Source organism: Littorina saxatilis, linkage group LG13, assembly GCF_037325665.1.
Source record: "Littorina saxatilis isolate snail1 linkage group LG13, US_GU_Lsax_2.0, whole genome shotgun sequence".
In the NCBI taxonomy this organism is placed as follows: domain Eukaryota; kingdom Metazoa; phylum Mollusca; class Gastropoda; order Littorinimorpha; family Littorinidae; genus Littorina; species Littorina saxatilis.
In genome coordinates, this window is record NC_090257.1 from 3775036 (window position 1) to 3793118 (window position 18083).

Sequence of the window (18083 nt, forward strand, 5' to 3'; positions counted from 1 at the left end):
GCGAAAGTCGTAATTCATCCCCAAAAGCTCGGTCGTAAGTCGTGTTTTGGGGTGAGTCATTCACTGGGGGTTCATTATGTAGTAGAATGCATCCGTGGTAGAAAAATCAGTCGTAAAAAGGGGGTGGTCGTAAACAGGGGGGTCGTTAAGGGGGAGTTCTACTGTATAAGGCGCTTCCTTATATAGGGCGCAACCCCCACTTTTGAGGTAAAATTAAGAAAAAACATCACATTAGGCGCTTCTGGTCTATAAGCCGCACATCAAAGGAAGAATACTGAGTGGAAATATGTGTGCTCTATGTGTGTGGGAGATAAAAGGCAGGTCCATTGTGATAGCTGGGTGGCCTTGTTTATTGACACTGACCTTCTTCCCAGGGGTCAATGACCCAGTTTTAGCTATGAGAGGTGGTTCCCCTGTCATATCTGAGAGAGGAAACACTTCCTGCACCGGGGTTAGTGACATCAACATTTCGGCACGTTACTGCCTTCTGCGCAATGGTAAGCTTATGGAAAGAATCTAAGGATAAGAATAAGACTTCATATATATATAGTCCTGTGAGGATACCTTCATGGACATTCGGGCCGCTTTCTCACTGGGGAAAGCAAGCTGCCACATACAGTAAACGGCGCTACCCATTTTTTCTTCTTTTTTCTGTTGGCGTGTATTCATGTTTCCATGCCCGGAGACTTTCGCTGTAAACTTGGGTTCTTTATCTTCCGCATCATGCGGCATGCATGCACACAGGGGTGTTCAGACATGGAGGACCACCATAAAGACCATCCCCTCCTCATCGTGGTATGGTGGTGAAACAGAACCAAGCTATGCCGTCAGAAGAAAATCGCTGAAATTTCACTGTCCCTAAAACGTGGGGGTGTTTTTCATTGTGAGAAGTATACCGGTAGGGTTCTCCCATGGCGGACGGGTTGGTTGCTGGCTAACGGGGCTCTGGTGAAGACGGGGATGTGCTGGACAGTACCGGTGTGACGGCACAGAGGCCCAAGGACACAAGCGGTCATCTCAGCAACCTCCAAACGGGTAGACTGGACTCGACAACCATGGTAGGTAACCAGTCTAGGAGAAGGAAAACTCCGAAATAGAACCACGGGCAGACCAAGCTCAACAGCCCAGGAAGGCAATTGGTCTAGGGGAGGGACCCCTGATCAACGTCCATGGCCGAAGCCGGAGATGCGGGACCCCCTGGGTGCCAAAAAGCGCTGCATCACGCAAATCACAAAAAGTGAACGACGAAGAAGAAGAAGAAGACATCGAGGAGAGTCTGCACAAAGTTGACTCTGGGAAATAAATCCCTCGCCGAACGTGCGGATCGAACCCACGCCGATAGAGACAAATGGTTTTGAAGCCATCGCCGCTACCGACTGAGCAATTTGCCCGCCCCACGGTCACTTTAGATGCGAAGTAGTACTTACCAACAGGCTGATATTTCTTGTCTTTGAGCAGGCTGAAGTAGATGCGGAATCTGTCTCGCACTTTTTCGTTCACCACGCTGATATCCACGTGGGTCACTTCACTGTGCAACAGAAATGAGAAACAAAGGGACGTGAGCGCTCTAAATGCATACGACACGTGCAATAAGAGTAAGAGACAGTTGTGCTGAACCATGAATCTCATATATGGCACTTGAGAGAATAACAAGCATTCAAATGAACAAGCAATTTTGGGCGGGGATGTAGCTCAGTCGGTAGCGCGCTGGATTTGTATCCAGTTGGCCGCTGTCAGCGTGAGTTCGTCCCCACGTTCGGCGAGAGATTTATTTCTCAGAGTCAACTTTGTGTGCAGACTCTCCTCGGTGTCCGAACACCCCCGTGTGTATATACACGCAAGCACAAGACCAAGTGCGCATGAAAAAGATCCTGTAATCCATGTCAGAGTTCGGTGGGTTATAGAAACACGAAAATACCCAACATGCTTCCTCCGAAAGCGGCGTATGGCTGCCTAAATGGCGGGGTAAAAACGGTCATACACGTAAAAGCCGTGGGAGTTTCAGCCCATGAACGAACAAACAAACAAACCCTGTTTTCTCAGATTTGTGTTCAATAACTTGTGTAAATGTACCTCCATTTTAAAACTACCTCCTCTTTTAAAACCTCATTTTCTCGGATAAGTTTGTGTTGGGGAGCTTGACTGTAAACATAAAACAACAGGTGTGTCTTTTGTCTTCAGCTACACACAAAGTTACCGCAACACGGTGGCCTAGTGGTAAGGCGTCCGCCCAGTGAGCGGGAGGTCCTGGGTTCGAACCCCGGCCGGGTCGTACCTAAGACTTTAAAATTGGCAATCTAGTGGCTGCTCCGCCTGGCATCTGGCATTATGGGGTAAGTGCTAGGACTGGTTGGTCCGGTGTCAGAATAATGTGACTGGGTGAGACATGAAGCCTGTGCTGTGACTTCTGTCTTGTGTGTGGCGCACGTTAAATGTCAAAGCAGCACCGCCCTGATATCACCCTTCGTGGTGGACTGGGCGTTAAGCAAACAAACAAAACACACAAAGTTCCTGGTGTAGAAACAAGTGCTTTTTTACGAGAACACGCAAGTAACAGCTGTGAGAAACCAAACAAAGCGTCTCAGCTAGTATACACAAATTTGATATTTACAGCATCAGCACTACAACAAGATACATTCATGTCTTTTGTTTAGCTCTGAATCAGTTATGTTAGGCATGCGGCACTGACAAATTGTACAAATAAGATCTATCAATCAATCAATCAATGAGGCTTATATCGCGCATATTCCGTGGGTACAGTTCTAGGCGCTCTGCAGTGATGCCGTGTGAGATGAAATTTTATACGGCCAGTAGATTGCAGCCATGTCGGCGCATATTTACCTTTCACGGCCTATTATTCCAAGTCACACGGGTATGGTAGACAATTATTAACTGTGCCTAAGCAATTTTGCCAGGAAAGACCCTTTTGTCAATCGTGGGATCTTTAACGTGCACACCCAATGTAGTATACACGGGGGGTGGTTCGGACACCGAAGAGAGTCTGCACACAAAGTTGACTCTGTGAAATAAATTTCCGCCGAACCTGGGATCGAACTCGCGCTGACAGCGGCCAACTGAATACAAATCCAGCGCGCTACCAACTGAGCTATATCCCCTGCAATACAGATAGACATAGACACAGGTAGAAAACTGAAAAGACACAGTACTGCACCGCAAACAGACTGTCTGATACACTTACATCTTTGCTGCTGAATGAGGGGATAAGATTCCTTCTGTTGTGTTGATCAGAAACTTCTCAGGGGCAGTTGTCTTGACTGAAACACAAAGACTTTGTGATGCCAGAATTTATATATGTGACAATTTTAATAACGTACAACCAAATCGCTTATTTAATAATCTGCGAATATATATGAGAATGTAAGTGCTCAGAATGCAAGACAATAGTTAGAATTACATGGAAACAGTCACCTTAGACAAAAAACAAACAAAGAAAAGTGAATTTTAGATTCAAATTATCATTCTTTCAGAACGAAAGTTGCTTGTTCATCGTGGGTTTGCTTTTCAGTTTGTGAATACAATTTTCACATTTTGATTAACAAATATCACCCTTAATAATTAAGTAATCAATGATGTAAACCACACCAGATCTATCCAGACTTTAACATAGCACAAGGGCAGCATAGCTAGCTTCCACTTAGACACATGCCAAAAGCCAGATGCCGCGCGAGCCGAGAAAATGTTCCCTCTTTATCTTCACTGCGCTGGCTGCAAAACCCCTCTGCGCGGAGGTGTTATCAGACACAGGGTGAGTAGTTCGTCTGTTTTTCTCCAGAGTAGTAATTATTTTGGCGAATTAATTTTGCAGACTGGCACAAGTGTCGGTTACTAAATCAATTCAGCAAACAAATCTCACTCTGCACAGAAAACAGCCTGGCTGATTCTGTTTTGTGTCCAAGTCTTCTTCTTCTTCTGTGTTCATGGGCTTAGACTCCCACGTTCACTCATGTTTTTAGCACGAGTTGATTTTTACGTGTATGGCGGTTTTTACCCCGCCATTCAGGCAACATACGCCGATTTCGGGGGAGGCATGCTGGGTATTTTCGTGTTTCTCATAACCCACCAAACTCCGACATGGATTACAGGATCTTTTCCGTGCGCACTTGGTCTTGTGCTTGCGTGTACACACGAAGGGGGTTAAGTCACTAGCAGGTCTGCACATAAGTTGACCTGGGTGATCGGAAAAATCTCCACTCTTAACCCACCAGGCGGCAGCGACTGGGATTCGAACTCACGACCTCCCAATTAGGAGGCCGACGTCTTGCCACCATGCCACTGCGCCCATCAGTGTCCAAGTGAGCGCATGCTCGTATCCGATGCTAAAGTCCATACGGATACATGGTGGTTTATATAGAAAGGATGATAATTTAGACTGCTGAAACACCGGAAATTACAATGAATACATGCAATATACTAAAATCTAATTCCTTCCCCTTTTTGCATGTTTCCCTTCCATTTTCTTTCAAACCCTGTTCGTTCCGTGTTGCATCTGCTTTTTGTTGTCTTTTGTGTTCTTTTCCTGATGAAGCTTCCAGAAGCGAAAATTCGTAATCGTCTTGTGTCGTCTTTGTATCGATGAGTACAGTAATCCTTTGTTTTTTAACCCAATTCATACATGTAATATACTAAAATATAATTCATACATGTAATATACTAAAATATAATTCATACATGTAATATACTAAAATATAATTCATACATGTAATATATACTGGTATACTTACTGACATATTTCACCGGATACTGATGGACATTGTAAATATCAAACGTTCTTTTCGGCCCCGCTGCGCTGAACTTGAGGTCGATGGGCAGGACAACGATGCTGGCTGCCATTTCTCTCTCCCCCCCGCTACGACATCATTGCTCCCGCCTCCTGCACACAGACACATCTCCTTTCAGTCCTGAGACTAGCACTAGCAATCCACTGAATTTGTAGGGTTTGTGTAACCGACAACCCTTTATAGTACAGTTGAACCCCCCTTTTCAAACCCCACAATGTATGACAATTACTCCACTTTTCTTTTATACTTTTAAGTCCTCACTTTTTCAGATTCTGTGCTCATAACCTCTGCATTTTTGTATTTTGATTGAAAAATATCAACCTTCCCAGGTAATCAATGGTGTAAACCACGATGTATTCTCCTGAGTCCTGATTTCCAAAGTTGTGATAGGATCCACAGGATTGGCGTTAACCGGTATTTTACCGGTTGAAATGAGAAAATACCGGAAATTTTTTTTCTTCAGGTATGACATACTGGTTGATTTTTAGAACTACCGTTTTTTTCTGCTGGCAAAACAATAAAATCAGTACTCTTGAGTTGGACTCTTACTGGTTCCAATGACCAGCCTACTGGTTTTTTCTTTACTGTTTGCTTCATAAAAGTTTGTGTACCAGTTTTAAAAAAATACTAGCGCCATCACTGATCCAGCAGCTATAGTGGGCTGCCACAAAGGTGGTGTATGTAGGCATGCAGCCAACAATTTAGCTCTTAATTTCTTTGATTTATAGCTGCATTGTATGGTACTTTATTTTTCTCACCTCAGAAACAAGAAGAATGCCATCATTCCACTTGACTTTTCTCTCATAAAAAGTGTTCCTGCTAAGATTGAAGTACATTTAAGTCTTATTATTCTATATGAATTATGATACTTCCACATATTTGGAGATTACAGTGAAACACTGAAAAAAGCTGTTACAGTGTTACCAACTAGTGTTAAAATACCCGTCTGTGAGCTTCTCAATCAGGCATTAATGGGGAGGAACAATTCACTGCATGAATCATCTTTTTTTACTTTTTTGAAAGCGGACAAACACTCAAGTCCTTAATGGCTTAAAACCGTAGGACTTTTAATATTAATTTTACGCATGAATCATGATGTGTCCATACATGTAAATACAAGTATTAGTTGTGGTACCCAGTCCAGGACTACCGTTGTCCAATCCTCAGTCACACTAACAGGCAAAATGAACCAAAATAACAGGTATCAAAAGCACAGAAAGTTGCCTTCACTATCTCGGTGAAGAAAACCTGACACAATGATGAGGCAACATTTGATAACGGGCCTTACTCATTCTGCCTTTAACAGTCTACAGCAAGCTTCGTCAACTTGGGACCCCATATTGTTCACCAAGTTCGGAAACAATAGAGAGTGAAACAGAGCAATGGGAGCGTTACTGTCTGTGGCAAGGACTTACAAAACTTACCTCTGACGCCAGCTTCATAAAAACTATAAAACTGCTGTCACATTTTGAAGATCGACTGGTTCAGAGGTCCGTGAGACTCAAAAAAGTACGACGAACTCGCAGTGGCCAGTGTTGATGACTGAAAGTTTGCAACAACACTTTCAAGTCCCTCCTTTACTCTCAAATCAGCGACGATGCAATGAAACAGAAATGTTAAAACGGGAACAAAGGGCGCTTGGAGTCTCACATAATGTTCACTGGAATCTTACTAGCTCCTGATTCCCATTGACAATGTCAGAAGTTGTAGGTTGGTGGTGGTGAGTGGCTAAATTTAGCAGGAGAATCAGCTGGTCACTTTGTTATGATGTAGCATATGTGGACTACGTCATCAGCTTTCGTGTACTTGCTGAGCCATCGGAGACGAGCTGAAAGGGGTCTCTGTCGTCCCTTTTGCAGTTTTGGGTTTTGTACACTTTGATGTGCTGAATATTATATGTTCCGTCCTACCTCTTTCAATATATTTTGAGCACACTTAAAGCCATAGTTACTGACCACTGGACACAAAAAAAGCTATGCATTTAATTTCTGAAAGTGTAATACTGACCGAATTATCATGAAAAAAACAAAGATTGTGCTAATCTGACGATATCTGCGATAAACACCCAAATTCAATTTTGAATTGTTCTGCTCATTTGTATATCAGCGTCAATGGTGCAGTCCATCCCATGAAAGCAGCATTTACATGGATCCCTCCACATAACAAAAATAAACATCCTGTGCAGAGTGAGGATTTTTGATGAATTCATTTTGCAGATCAAATGACATCAGTATTAATTAAAACAATAATTCATCAAAGAATTCCCAATCCATACAGAAAGCACCCGGGTTGTTTATTTTGGATATGATTGTGTCAAGGTGATGGGATGGTCTTTGTTTGTTTGTTTGCTTAACGCCCAGCCAACCACGAAGGGCCATATCAGGGCGGTGCTGCTTTGACATATAACGTGCGCCACACGCAAGACAGAAGTCGCAGCACAGGCTTCATGTCTCACCCAGTCACATTATTCTGACACCGGACCAACCAGTCCTAGCACTAACCCCATAATGCCAGACGCCAGGCGGAGCAGCCACTAGATTGCCAATTTTAAAGTCTTAGGTACGACCCGGCCGGGGTTCGAACCCATGACCTCCCGATCACTGGGCGGACGCCTTACCACTAGGCCAACCGTGCCGGTTATGGGATGGTCTTAATGCATGGGAAATAATAATAATGATGATAATGATGATAATGATGATAATGATGATAATGGACACTACTTATTAATCGCCCCTTCTCACCAGAGCTCACGGCGATGTTCAGTAGCAGCAGCAACACTGTTTCTGTGATTTTGATGAACTGTTTAGATTTAGTCATTTACAGTCATACATTTGTATTATTTCATCTCTGGTCGCTACTTGACAGCTTTCCTTTAGTGGTGTAGATTGCTGCAAATCAGGTGATGTTGATGAGTAGTAATGAACCAGAACAAAACAACAGAAATCTCAGTGTATCTCAAACATTCATTTTTCCATTGATGAGTTAGTGACCACCTAATGAAGAATAGAAGGAATACAAAAGAACAGATGATGAAATGAGAAAACACAAAAAAAGATTAGATACATGATGGTGTTCTGGCATGAACAGCCTTTTTTTCTATCTCTCTCCTTTTCCATTTATTTTTTATATATTTTCTTTGAAGAATATGTGAATGACATTTTCATTTAAACATTATCAGTGTATGGAACGAATCCAACCCCGTCAATAACAAGAAAAATGTTCATTCAAAATGAACAGCGTCGATGCAATGTCCACCAAAGATTTATTTTGGGAAGTGTTAAAGGTTAGGGTCAAAAGTTAATGAATTGCATGTTGTGCTGGATATATAAATTGTTTATTTCAGTCAATGCTTGATTCATAAGTACATTTTTCAGCATGGTGCATCTACAGGAGGGTGCTCCAACAATGATGCATAGTGCCAACATTTAGCGCAAACTTTTCACAACAGTGCATTATTACCACAAAGCGCATACAGCGATTATATAGTAGCAAGTTGCACTAAACATTTGAACAAAATGCATTTTGTTTATATTTTAACAGCACAGCACCAAGTTTTGCATAAGTGCACAACAGCACTGACCATTTCACAAAAGTGCATTACAGCTGTGACAATTTTACAAAAGTGCATTGACCATTTCAGGCAGATGGCTAACATGCAGATTTCGCTTTTGTCTGTCTTTCTTTGAAAAGTAGGCATGTTCAAGATCGATGAAGTCATGAGCAATTGGGTTAGATGACAGAAAAGATTCAAAAACGTCAGATTCAGTTAGATGACAGAAAAGATTCAAAAACGTCAGATTCAGTGTTTTGGGCACTGTTGAACAGGAACATTCTCTCCTGTTCAACAAATGTGGGTTCAATTCAAAAGCAACATCGTCACAGATAGGCTAGTGTTACATTTCTGTAAAGTTTCAAAAACATCTTCCATGTTTTGGTTACTGTTGAACAGAGGCATATTTTCCTGTTCAAAAAAGTCTGACACAAATTGTCGTAGTTGTGGGTTAAGGTTCGATCTATACTGTCCTTCAAACGAGTCGTAGAACCGTCATTGTCACAGATAGTGTTACATTTCTGTTTTACATTCAAACGAGTCGTAGAAGTAGTAGTACATTTGCGTTTGGTTGTTTTTTCTTTTAGATTCCTGTCACTCATACTAGCAGTATTGATTGAGGTACATAAATCTGTTGATGTACAGGGATGACTTGTTTGTAATGAATCCTTGTTTCCTCCACATTGAGTTTGCATTGCAGTTGGACAGAAATGAACAGGTGTTAATTGATAAACACATTGATAATGGCTTTTGAGAAAATCAATCAATTCTGCAAAGGAATTAACTTGATGACATCAAAACTGCAGCGCCATTTGAAGAATGGTTACCATTTCTGTTTCTTTGATGGGAATCAAACAAATAAAAACATTGACTATCCAAGTTACCATGAATGGCAATAGTTGACTCCTGAAAAGTAGCAAGGATATAATTTGAGACGATAAACGCCTGATGCAATCCCTCCTCAAGGTCAGTCAACTCAAAACCTTCATCATTCGCAACATCAGTAGGCAACACAGCGGGATTCGTATGTCCAGAAATCATGTCGAAAAAATATTACATTTCAAAAGCATGTCCAACCACAGTTGTTGGCAAGTGTTCGTGTCCGAAGTAGCCTTCAGTGTGTGTATATGTATTCATGTGACAGAGAACGTGACCTCATTGTTCAATCCTCTCTCTCTCTTCTTTCTCATTCGAACGCACACACGCAAGAACGTAGCCTACGCACTCATGCACGCGCACGCACACACACACACACACACACACACACACACACACCGCTGACGCACACGGCAAACCACGCACACACACACTGACTGTCGGCAAGCATCTCTTTTTGTTTTCTTTACCTTTGTTTATTGTGTTTTCGATATTTGTGTTTATTTTTTGCTTGACTTATCTGTTTTATTTTAATGTTTGCTATCCACATCGTGTGATAAATGTTTCTTCTCAGTCTCCGAGTCAGTTTAGTTTCTGCACGCCGCTTTGGTACTCCTTGTTTTTCTTTCTGGTGTTTTGTGCGCGACTGATTTGCGGATTTATTTTTATTCCTTTCATATGCAGTTGAAGTGTTGTGGGTGTTATTGTCTGTATATGCTATGTTGCGTCTGTGTATGCCTACAAGAATTTTGGGTGTAATGTGCCTGTGGTCTGCTCGCAGTCGAGCACAGAAAACATGGCGGCGCCCTGCAGGCAAATTCGTGGAAAGTCTTCCCGACCGCAGATACCAGCGTCGTCCGCGACGCTGGAATAAATCAGTGGACCAAGGGAGGCAACTGTTTTGCCCCCCCTTTTTTTAAGTAAGCATAGCTTCCCTTGCTCAAGTGCTCAGGATCACATGCTGTGGCCGTGTTGACAATTTCTGAGGAATGGGAAAGCTCGGAAAGACTAAGATTTTGTGACATTTTGCTGAACTAGCAACACTGACATTTGCCAACAATGGACAGAAATGCTACAGAAGAGGTGAAAAAGGAATCTGTTGATGCATTTTATCTTATTTTATTTGTATAACAACAAAATAAGAGCATTGATCTGCAGTCAAGTCATGCAATGAAATTGAAAATGACTTGGCTTCCTGAGGAAAGCGGAGGTTGTCTTCCTGAGGAAAGCGGAGGTTGTCTCCCTGAGGAAAGCGGAGGTTGTCTCCCAAGTCTAGGTTTTTCCCATGCATATAAAACAGCTAAAGCAAGAGAAGCTTCCACTCCTACTCTTATAATATATGAGGAAAACACACAGGTCATAACTGGACTACTTGCAAATACGGAAATTTACCTACATACTGATATATAGTGTACTGCTCTTTTGAGTCGTATATTATACCCAGGGGTTAGACAACTATAAGAACTTCTGTGCGCATTTTCCTTGTCGTAATGCTCAAGAAAAGTGTCCCAGATTGAGGGAAGCTGTCGCTAGAACTTTACCAAACTTTGTAGACAGAGGGAACCTCGGCAGTGTGAGAAAATCGTAGCGTAAAGCGAAATTTCATTTATCTGTATCTGTGACAATACGTTGAAAAACCACTTCTGGCATTTGATCAACGGATCAACTTCATTTATCCTGTAAACCTAACTGGGTATAAACTCCAGAATTTGCCCTGTTGAAGGGAAGTCGCTTTCAGAAAAACTGAGGACAACTATTTCCGATTCATTCAGTGTGGTGGTGAACTTCTCACGGGGCTAAATCCTGATATTGCCATATAATTTTCATGTTCAAGGGACATGCGTACGTGGTGGCCGGACTAGCTACTGCTAACAGTGAGAGTTAATTTGGGACCATAGCAGTTGTTGAATTGTGCATAATTTTCTATTCATGTTTTTGTTAGTCATGTTTTTGGTCTTTTTCTTGTTGCAGGAAGCCAGAACTGAGGGTCTTGGTTGGCCTCCATCTCAGCGTACGTCTGTCAACATGAATGGTTTTGGAAATGGAGCGGCGGGTGACATGTTTGCAGACCAACCTTCTATGGTTTCCTACTTCAACCGCATTGACACACTCACCAGTCAACCGGAAAATGAAGCAGAGTTCTCTAAAGGTGAAGGATACGTATGTGTGGCCGAGTGGTAACGCACTTGCGCTCGGAAGCGAGAGGTTGCGAGTTCGACCCTGGGTCAGGGCGTTAGCAATTTTCTCCCCCCTTTCCTAACCTAGGTGGTGGGTTCAAGTGCTAGTCTTTCGGATGAGACGAAAAACCGAGGTCCCTTCGTTGTACACTACATTGGGGTGTGCACGTTAGAGATCCCACGATTGACAAAAGGCTCTTTCCTGGCAAAATTGTATAGGCATAGATAAAAATGTCCACCAAAATACCCGTGTGACTTGGAATAATAGGCCGTGAAAAGTAGGATATGCGCCGAAATGGCTGCGATCTGCTGGCCGATGTGAATGCGTGATGTATTGTGTAAAAAAAATTTTTTAAAAATCCATCTCACACGGCATAAATAAATCCCTGCGCCTTGAATATGTGCGCGATATAAATTGCATTAAAAGAAATAACAATAACAAATAAAAAAAATCCCTCCGCTTAGAACTGTAGGCTACCCACGGAATACGCGCGATATAAGCGGCCTCATATTGATTGATTGATTGATTGAGTGTGTGTGTGTTTGTGTGTGTGAGTGTGTGTGTGTGTGTGTGTGTGTGTGTGTGTGTGTGGGTGTGTGCTTTTGTGCATGAGTGTGTGTGTGTGACTGTGTGTGTGAGTGGGTGCGTGTGTGCGTGCGCAGGCACAGATGGATGTTGCCGGGGTTTGTATCATTCAGTAGAGTAGAACTTAACTATGTATACGTTTAATGTACTTACTACATGTATAATAGCTCTTTCTCTTAATTTTCATTTTCAACACACTTAAAAAATAATTTCTGTATTTGTCATGCTCACCAAGTGCATGATTCCTTTAAATAATAACTAAATCCCTCATTCTCATTTCCTAGTGCTGGTTTATCTTTTTGAATTTTTTTGTTAACTCATATCCTTGTGAAAACTTGTCACAATGTAATTTTGTTTTATATTAATCAAAATCACAATCCTCACACATTTTTCAGAGATCACGAAGAAGCACTGGAAAGCCGCAGGATCCTCTTCACGTTGCTCTAATCGGTCTTGCCGCAAGAGTTTCACGCTCCTGGAAAGACACCATCACTGCAAGAAGTACGTGCTTTATTGTTGTTGTTTATTTTTTTTTAACATAATAAGATAATAATGTTTGAAAATAACTCAGGTTTGCATTGGTTGTGGGAGAGTGAATTAACCCTTGCTTTTAGGAGGAAAAATAAATTCACACATGCTCCTTTCGACACACCCCTCGCTACTGATTGGCCTGTGCAAGGGCATTCACTCTGTCACAACCCATACAATCCCGACAGAGTTATTGTCGGAATTTGCCTTTTGCATTGCTGCTTGCGGGATAATCTATTATTGATGTGAATATTTTAGAAGATCTGAAGGATGTACAATCTTTCAGCCAGGTGTTGTCATCCAACCCTATCTTCTGCCTTCCTAGACACTATATATGTGACCCTCCACCACGGAATGAGTCGCATGTCACCTTTGCATGATTTTCATATTTTTACATTTTCCTAAAGAGTTTGTTATGCTCTATCCAGCGATGAAAACCGTTTTAGAAAAGAGCGAAAACTGGTTGAGTTATAAGCCTGTGACTAAGGTGACTAAAGTGACCCACACGCTGTTACCAGACACTCCCCGGACTTATATTAAGCCTAGCGCAGAAACGCGCGAGGTGACATGCGACTCATTTCGTGTTGGAGGGTCACATAATTATATGTATTCCAAACTGACTGAAGAAAGCCATGTATACTCTTTCCTTACTCCAACCCGTATTGCTTCATCCCATGGTCTGGGTTCTTAAAATGACGAATTCTGAGAAGAAAAAAAACTCCGTCGGGTTTGTATGGGTTGTGAAAGAGTGAATGCCCTTGCTTTTTCTCGGACAAATATTTTCACACGTGCTCCTGTCCACGTGTTTCAGTCACATCCCTCGCTAGTGATTGGCCCCTTTAATGTTTGTCCTAGTAAAAGCAAGGGTATTCACTCTTGCACAACCTATACAAATCCGACAGAGTTATTTCTGAAAATGGTCTGTTGGTAGTCGTATTGTTGATGTTTCTGTGTGTGCAGATGTGGCGACCTGTTCTGCACCGGATGCCTCAAGTACCGACGCAAGCTGAACCAGTGGGCGCACTTTGACCCTCTGCAAGGGCGACCTTACAAGGTCAGTGTGGTGAAGTATTCAGACCATTGAAAACAATTATTAGGAGCTAGTAAAATGGTGCGTTGGCAGATAAAGTCATCTTTTCTTTGAACAACCATTTAGAGGGGTGGAAACAGGATAGCTCTGTGAGAGAAATGCAGTAAGATCTTTCAGAAACAACAAGGACTAGGATGGTAATTCAGCAGTGAAAGCCACAGGCGCCTTGTCAGCTGTCTGAAATGTTACGTTTTTTCTTTTTTCTTTTTGTCGCCTCTCGTTTAGGTTCATACTGTGATACCTATATATACGTTGTGGGTATTTGTTTTTATTAGAAAACACTTGCAAATAAAGGACACATTCCCTTGTCCTTTGGTCTGTAAACTTGAGCACTCCGTGTCGCGAGAGAACACCCACAGGAAGGGGACGTTTTGTATTGATCCCACTAGTGTGCTGCTGTGACACTGACAGGTACAACTGTACGTATTACAAAGTGTTATCTCTTAAGACGACATTCAAACTTTAGCAATGAAAGCTTCCATCCGGAAACCAGAAATTCCTGAATAAAGAGAAGATTTCATGAATGTTTTCCTGAACGTTTTCCTGATTTTCAAGCCATTAAGGATGTAAATATCAAAACGAAACTTGATCAAACAAATCACAGCAACATTGCCTATGGCACAGACTTTCCTTATTCTGAACAATTTTAACTTTTATCTAAAAATTCAATCCATCTCTATATACCCCCGCGGGTTAGGGGGAACAATTTACCCGATGCTCCCCAGCATGTCATAAGAGGCGACTAACCGATTCTGTTTCTCCTTTTACCCTTGTTAAGTGTTTCTTGTATAGAATATAGTCAATGTTTGTAAAGATTTTAGTCAAGCAGTATGTAAAAAATGTTAAGTCCTTTGTACTGGAAACTTGCATTCTCCCAGTAAGGTCATATATTGTACTACGTTGCAAGCCCCTGGAGCAAATTTTTGATTAGTGCTTTTGTGAACAAGAAACAATTAATTGGTGGCTCTATCCCATCTCCCCCCCTTTCCCCGTCGTGATATAACCTTGAACGGTTGAAAACGACGTTAAACACCAAATAAAGAAAGAAAGAATCCATCTCTATCAGTATCATGAGGTTTGCAAGACTTACTTTGAAAAAGGCACCATCTCTGATGATACAGTACCAATCCTGTCAGAGGATATTGCTCAGCTGTAAGAGCAGGGCAAAATGTTGTCACAGAAGCACATGCACATGTATATAAACTTCCCTCTGTTAATTATCACCAGGTTTGCAAGACTTACTATGAAAAAGGTATTATCTCAGATGATGTAGTCAAGTGACTAATTCTTGTCTATGGATTTTGCACAGCAAAATGTCACCAGGCACACATGTTTTATCACCAGGTTTGCAAGAAGTGCTATGAAGAAGGCACCTCTGAAAATCCTTTCAGCAGATTTTTCACAGCTGTAAAATTACACAGCAAAATGTTGTCACCTAGGCACACATGTACCGTATTTGACGGATTACAAGACGCACCGTTTTATAAGCCGCACCCCCCACTTTTAAAAAAAAAATTGGAACGAGCCACGTATAGGCCGCGTCACTATATTAGCCACCGTAACAAAAAATATAATCAGATCGTGTCAATCAATCAAAACAACCAGGCAAACGAAAGTACGGTATTTGGCGAAATCGGCTCCGAGAATAAACAAGTGAAACAAAGAAGAAAAGTGCAAAAGTTTGAAGAAAAATATATATCACACACACAATTTGTAACCAACACACACATGTACAAAGGTGTCTACCGTTCAGTCAGCCTGGTCGGAACCATCCGATTCTGCTGCGGAGAAGCCAGAAAAGTCACTTTCCTCGCTGTCGGACACAAACAGCGACATGATCGCTTCATCCAGAACTGACGAAGTCAAGGCCGAGGGGGTGACGTCATCATCAGAGCTTGAATCTGTCACGAATGAACTTCAATTTGTTTTCATCACCAGGTTTACAAGAAGTGCTATGAGGAAGGCACCATCTCTGAAAATGTAGTGTAAATCCTTTCAGCGGATTTTTCACGGCTGTTAGAGCATAGCAAAATGTTGTCACCCAAACACACTTATAAACTTGACCCCTGTTATATATCACCAGGTTTGCAAGACATGCTACGAAGAAGGCACCATCGAAGATGGCGCAATGCGATCCCTGTCTGAAGAGTTTGCACGGCTGCGAGAGGAAGGCTTGAACCAGAAAGCGGCAGCACAGAAGGGAGGGATCCGGCATCGAGGGGAAGGGTGGCGGAAACTAATGAACTTTGACCAGGAATGCCAGCGCCTGACAGAAGGGTTCAAGCAGACCGTGTGCACGTCCAAAATCTACCGCACCCTGCATGAGTTGAAGAGCATGGTGACCCTGCCTGACTGGCAGAAATCTTCAACTTGGCTGGTTAGTTTTTCCGCTGTGAACATTTTCAGGCAATAGGCGAAGTTTGGAAATTATAACTATGTTTGGCTTTTATTGCTCCCATTCAAAACTGTGCCTCAAACAATCGCCAATGACTTGTAGACTCGGCGATCATTACGTAATATCTGCTTCGTTCATGGGCTGAAAGTCCCAAGGCTTTTATGTGTATGACAATTTTTACCTCTCCATTTAGGCAGCCATACGTCGCTTTCGGGGGATGCAAGCGTGGTATTTTCGTGTTTCTATAATTCACCGAACTCTGACATGGATTACAGGATTTGTTCCGTGAGCGCTTGGTCTTGTGCTTGCGTGTACACACGAAGGGGGATAAGCCACTAGCAGGTCTGCACATCAATCGACCTGGGAGATCGGAAAAATCTCCACCCTTTACCCACCAGGCTCGGCCGGTATTCGAGTCCACGACCTTCTGCCTGGGAGGCCGGTGGACCTTATACACTAGTCCATTGCGCCCCTCGTTGCTCCCCGTGAACGATGCCTCAAACAATTGCCGATGTTTTGTAGACTCGGCGATTATGGCGTAAATTAGTTGTCTGATGTGCATTTTTGTGTGGTGTTCTCTTGATATGATACGCTTTCTTGTAAAAATATGCTTATTAGAGTTGGCTGATTGCTGTGAAATCTTGATCGCTTTAGTCGGCTTATCATATACCGCCTCTCCCTAAATACGACATGTCCGCAACGACCATTCCAAAAAGTATCCAAAAAGTGGGTTTTTTTTCAATATAATTCATCCTTCCTTAGCAACCACCTTTCTATAACGTCCGCTTTTGGTCATTATTGACAGGTTTGACGGTATTCCTTTCTTTCCAGCAAGAGAGCACTGCAGGAATGTGTCGTAACTGCTGCCAGAGTTTTCAGATTGTACGGAAACGTCACTTCTGCAAGTTGTGTGGTGTGGCACTTTGCACCTTGTGCTCGACCCTTGACCTTCTGATTTACATACCCGATTCCCAGATACAGGCAGGCAGCAATGGCAAGGTCAACGCCTATCATGCAGAACCTCGTCTGGCCATCATCAAAATTATTGGGGTGAGTGTTTGTTGTTTATTTATTTGTGTCTGTTTGTGTGTACATTGTCTTTCTTAGATGTTGGACAACAATTTAGAAACTGTTTGATCTCTCTTTCCTTCCCTTCTTTCTTTCTTTCCTTCCTTCTTTCTTTCTTTCTTTTTTTCTTTCTTTCTTTTTACATTTAGTCAAGTTTTGACTAAATGTTTTAACATAGAGGGGGGAATCGAGACGAGGGTCGTGGTGTCTGTGTGTCTGTGTAGAGTGATTCAGACTAAACTACTGGGCCGATCTTTATGAAATTTGACATGAGAGTTCCTGGGTATGATATCCCCAGACGTTTTTTTCATTTTTTCGATGAATACCTTTGATGACGTCATATCCGGCTTTTTGTAAAAGTTGAGGCGGCACTGTCACACCCTCATTTTTCAATTAAATTGATTGAAATTTTGGCAAAGCAATCTTCGACGTAGGCCGGGGTTTGGTATTGCATTTCAGCTTGGTGGCTTAAAAACTAATGAGTGAGTTTGGTCATTAAAAATCGGAAACTTGTAATTAAAATTATTTTTTTATTAAACGATCCAAAAACAATTTCATCTTATTCTTCGTCATTTTCTGATTCCAAAAAAATATACATATGTTATATTTGGATTAAAAACAAGCTTTGAAAATTAAAAATATAAAAATTATGATCAAAATTAAATTTCCGAAATCGTTTTAAAAACTATTTCATCTTATTCCTTGTCGGTTCTTGATTCCAAAAACGTATAGATATGATATGTTTGGATTAAAAACACGCTCAGAAAGTTAAAACGAAGAGAGGTACAGTAAAGCGTGCTATGAAGCACAGCGCAATCGCTACCGCGCCAAACAGGCTCGTCACTTTCACTGCCTTTTGCACTAGCGGCAGACTACGTTCAGTTTCATTCTGTGAGTTCCACAGCTTGACTAAATGTAGTAATTTCGCCTTACGCGACTTGTTTTCTTTCTTTCTTTCTTTCTTTCTCCTGCTTCTCTTGTGCTTTCATTCCCCTGCTTTTTTTGTTTGTTTGT

At 42.0% G+C, this 18083-nt stretch overlaps 2 protein-coding genes across 6 annotated transcripts in view; one reads left to right on the forward strand and one right to left on the reverse strand.

Annotated features, from left to right (window-relative positions):
* LOC138946305 (motile sperm domain-containing protein 1-like) overlaps positions 1 to 6581 on the reverse strand; it is a 13352-nt gene extending 6771 nt beyond the window's left edge. Inside the window, exons 1-4 of the mRNA XM_070317847.1 lie at positions 6224 to 6581; positions 4743 to 4891; positions 3200 to 3275; positions 1428 to 1528 (exon numbers count right to left, since the gene is read on the reverse strand). Of these exons, the coding sequence (XP_070173948.1) occupies positions 1428 to 1528; positions 3200 to 3275; positions 4743 to 4851 (286 nt within the window). The 5' untranslated portion in view covers positions 4852 to 4891; positions 6224 to 6581. The remainder of the gene's footprint in view (positions 1 to 1427; positions 1529 to 3199; positions 3276 to 4742; positions 4892 to 6223) is intronic.
* Positions 6582 to 10175: 3594 nt separating this feature from the next.
* LOC138946304 (uncharacterized) overlaps positions 10176 to 18083 on the forward strand; it is a 40750-nt gene continuing 32842 nt past the window's right edge. For 4 of the 5 annotated variants that reach the window (XR_011449235.1, XM_070317842.1, XM_070317844.1 and 1 more), the window contains exons 1-6: positions 10176 to 10308; positions 11197 to 11374; positions 12384 to 12489; positions 13477 to 13570; positions 15690 to 15983; positions 16833 to 17051. Coding sequence is in view for 4 of the 5 variants with exons in the window: in XM_070317842.1 (XP_070173943.1) it covers positions 10285 to 10308; positions 11197 to 11374; positions 12384 to 12489; positions 13477 to 13570; positions 15690 to 15983; positions 16833 to 17051 (915 nt within the window). In the remaining variant the exon portion in view is untranslated. Of the gene's footprint in view, positions 10309 to 10493; positions 10582 to 11196; positions 11375 to 12383; positions 12490 to 13476; positions 13571 to 15689; positions 15984 to 16832; positions 17052 to 18083 lie in introns of those variants that run through there. The other variant, XM_070317843.1, reaches the window with a different exon arrangement.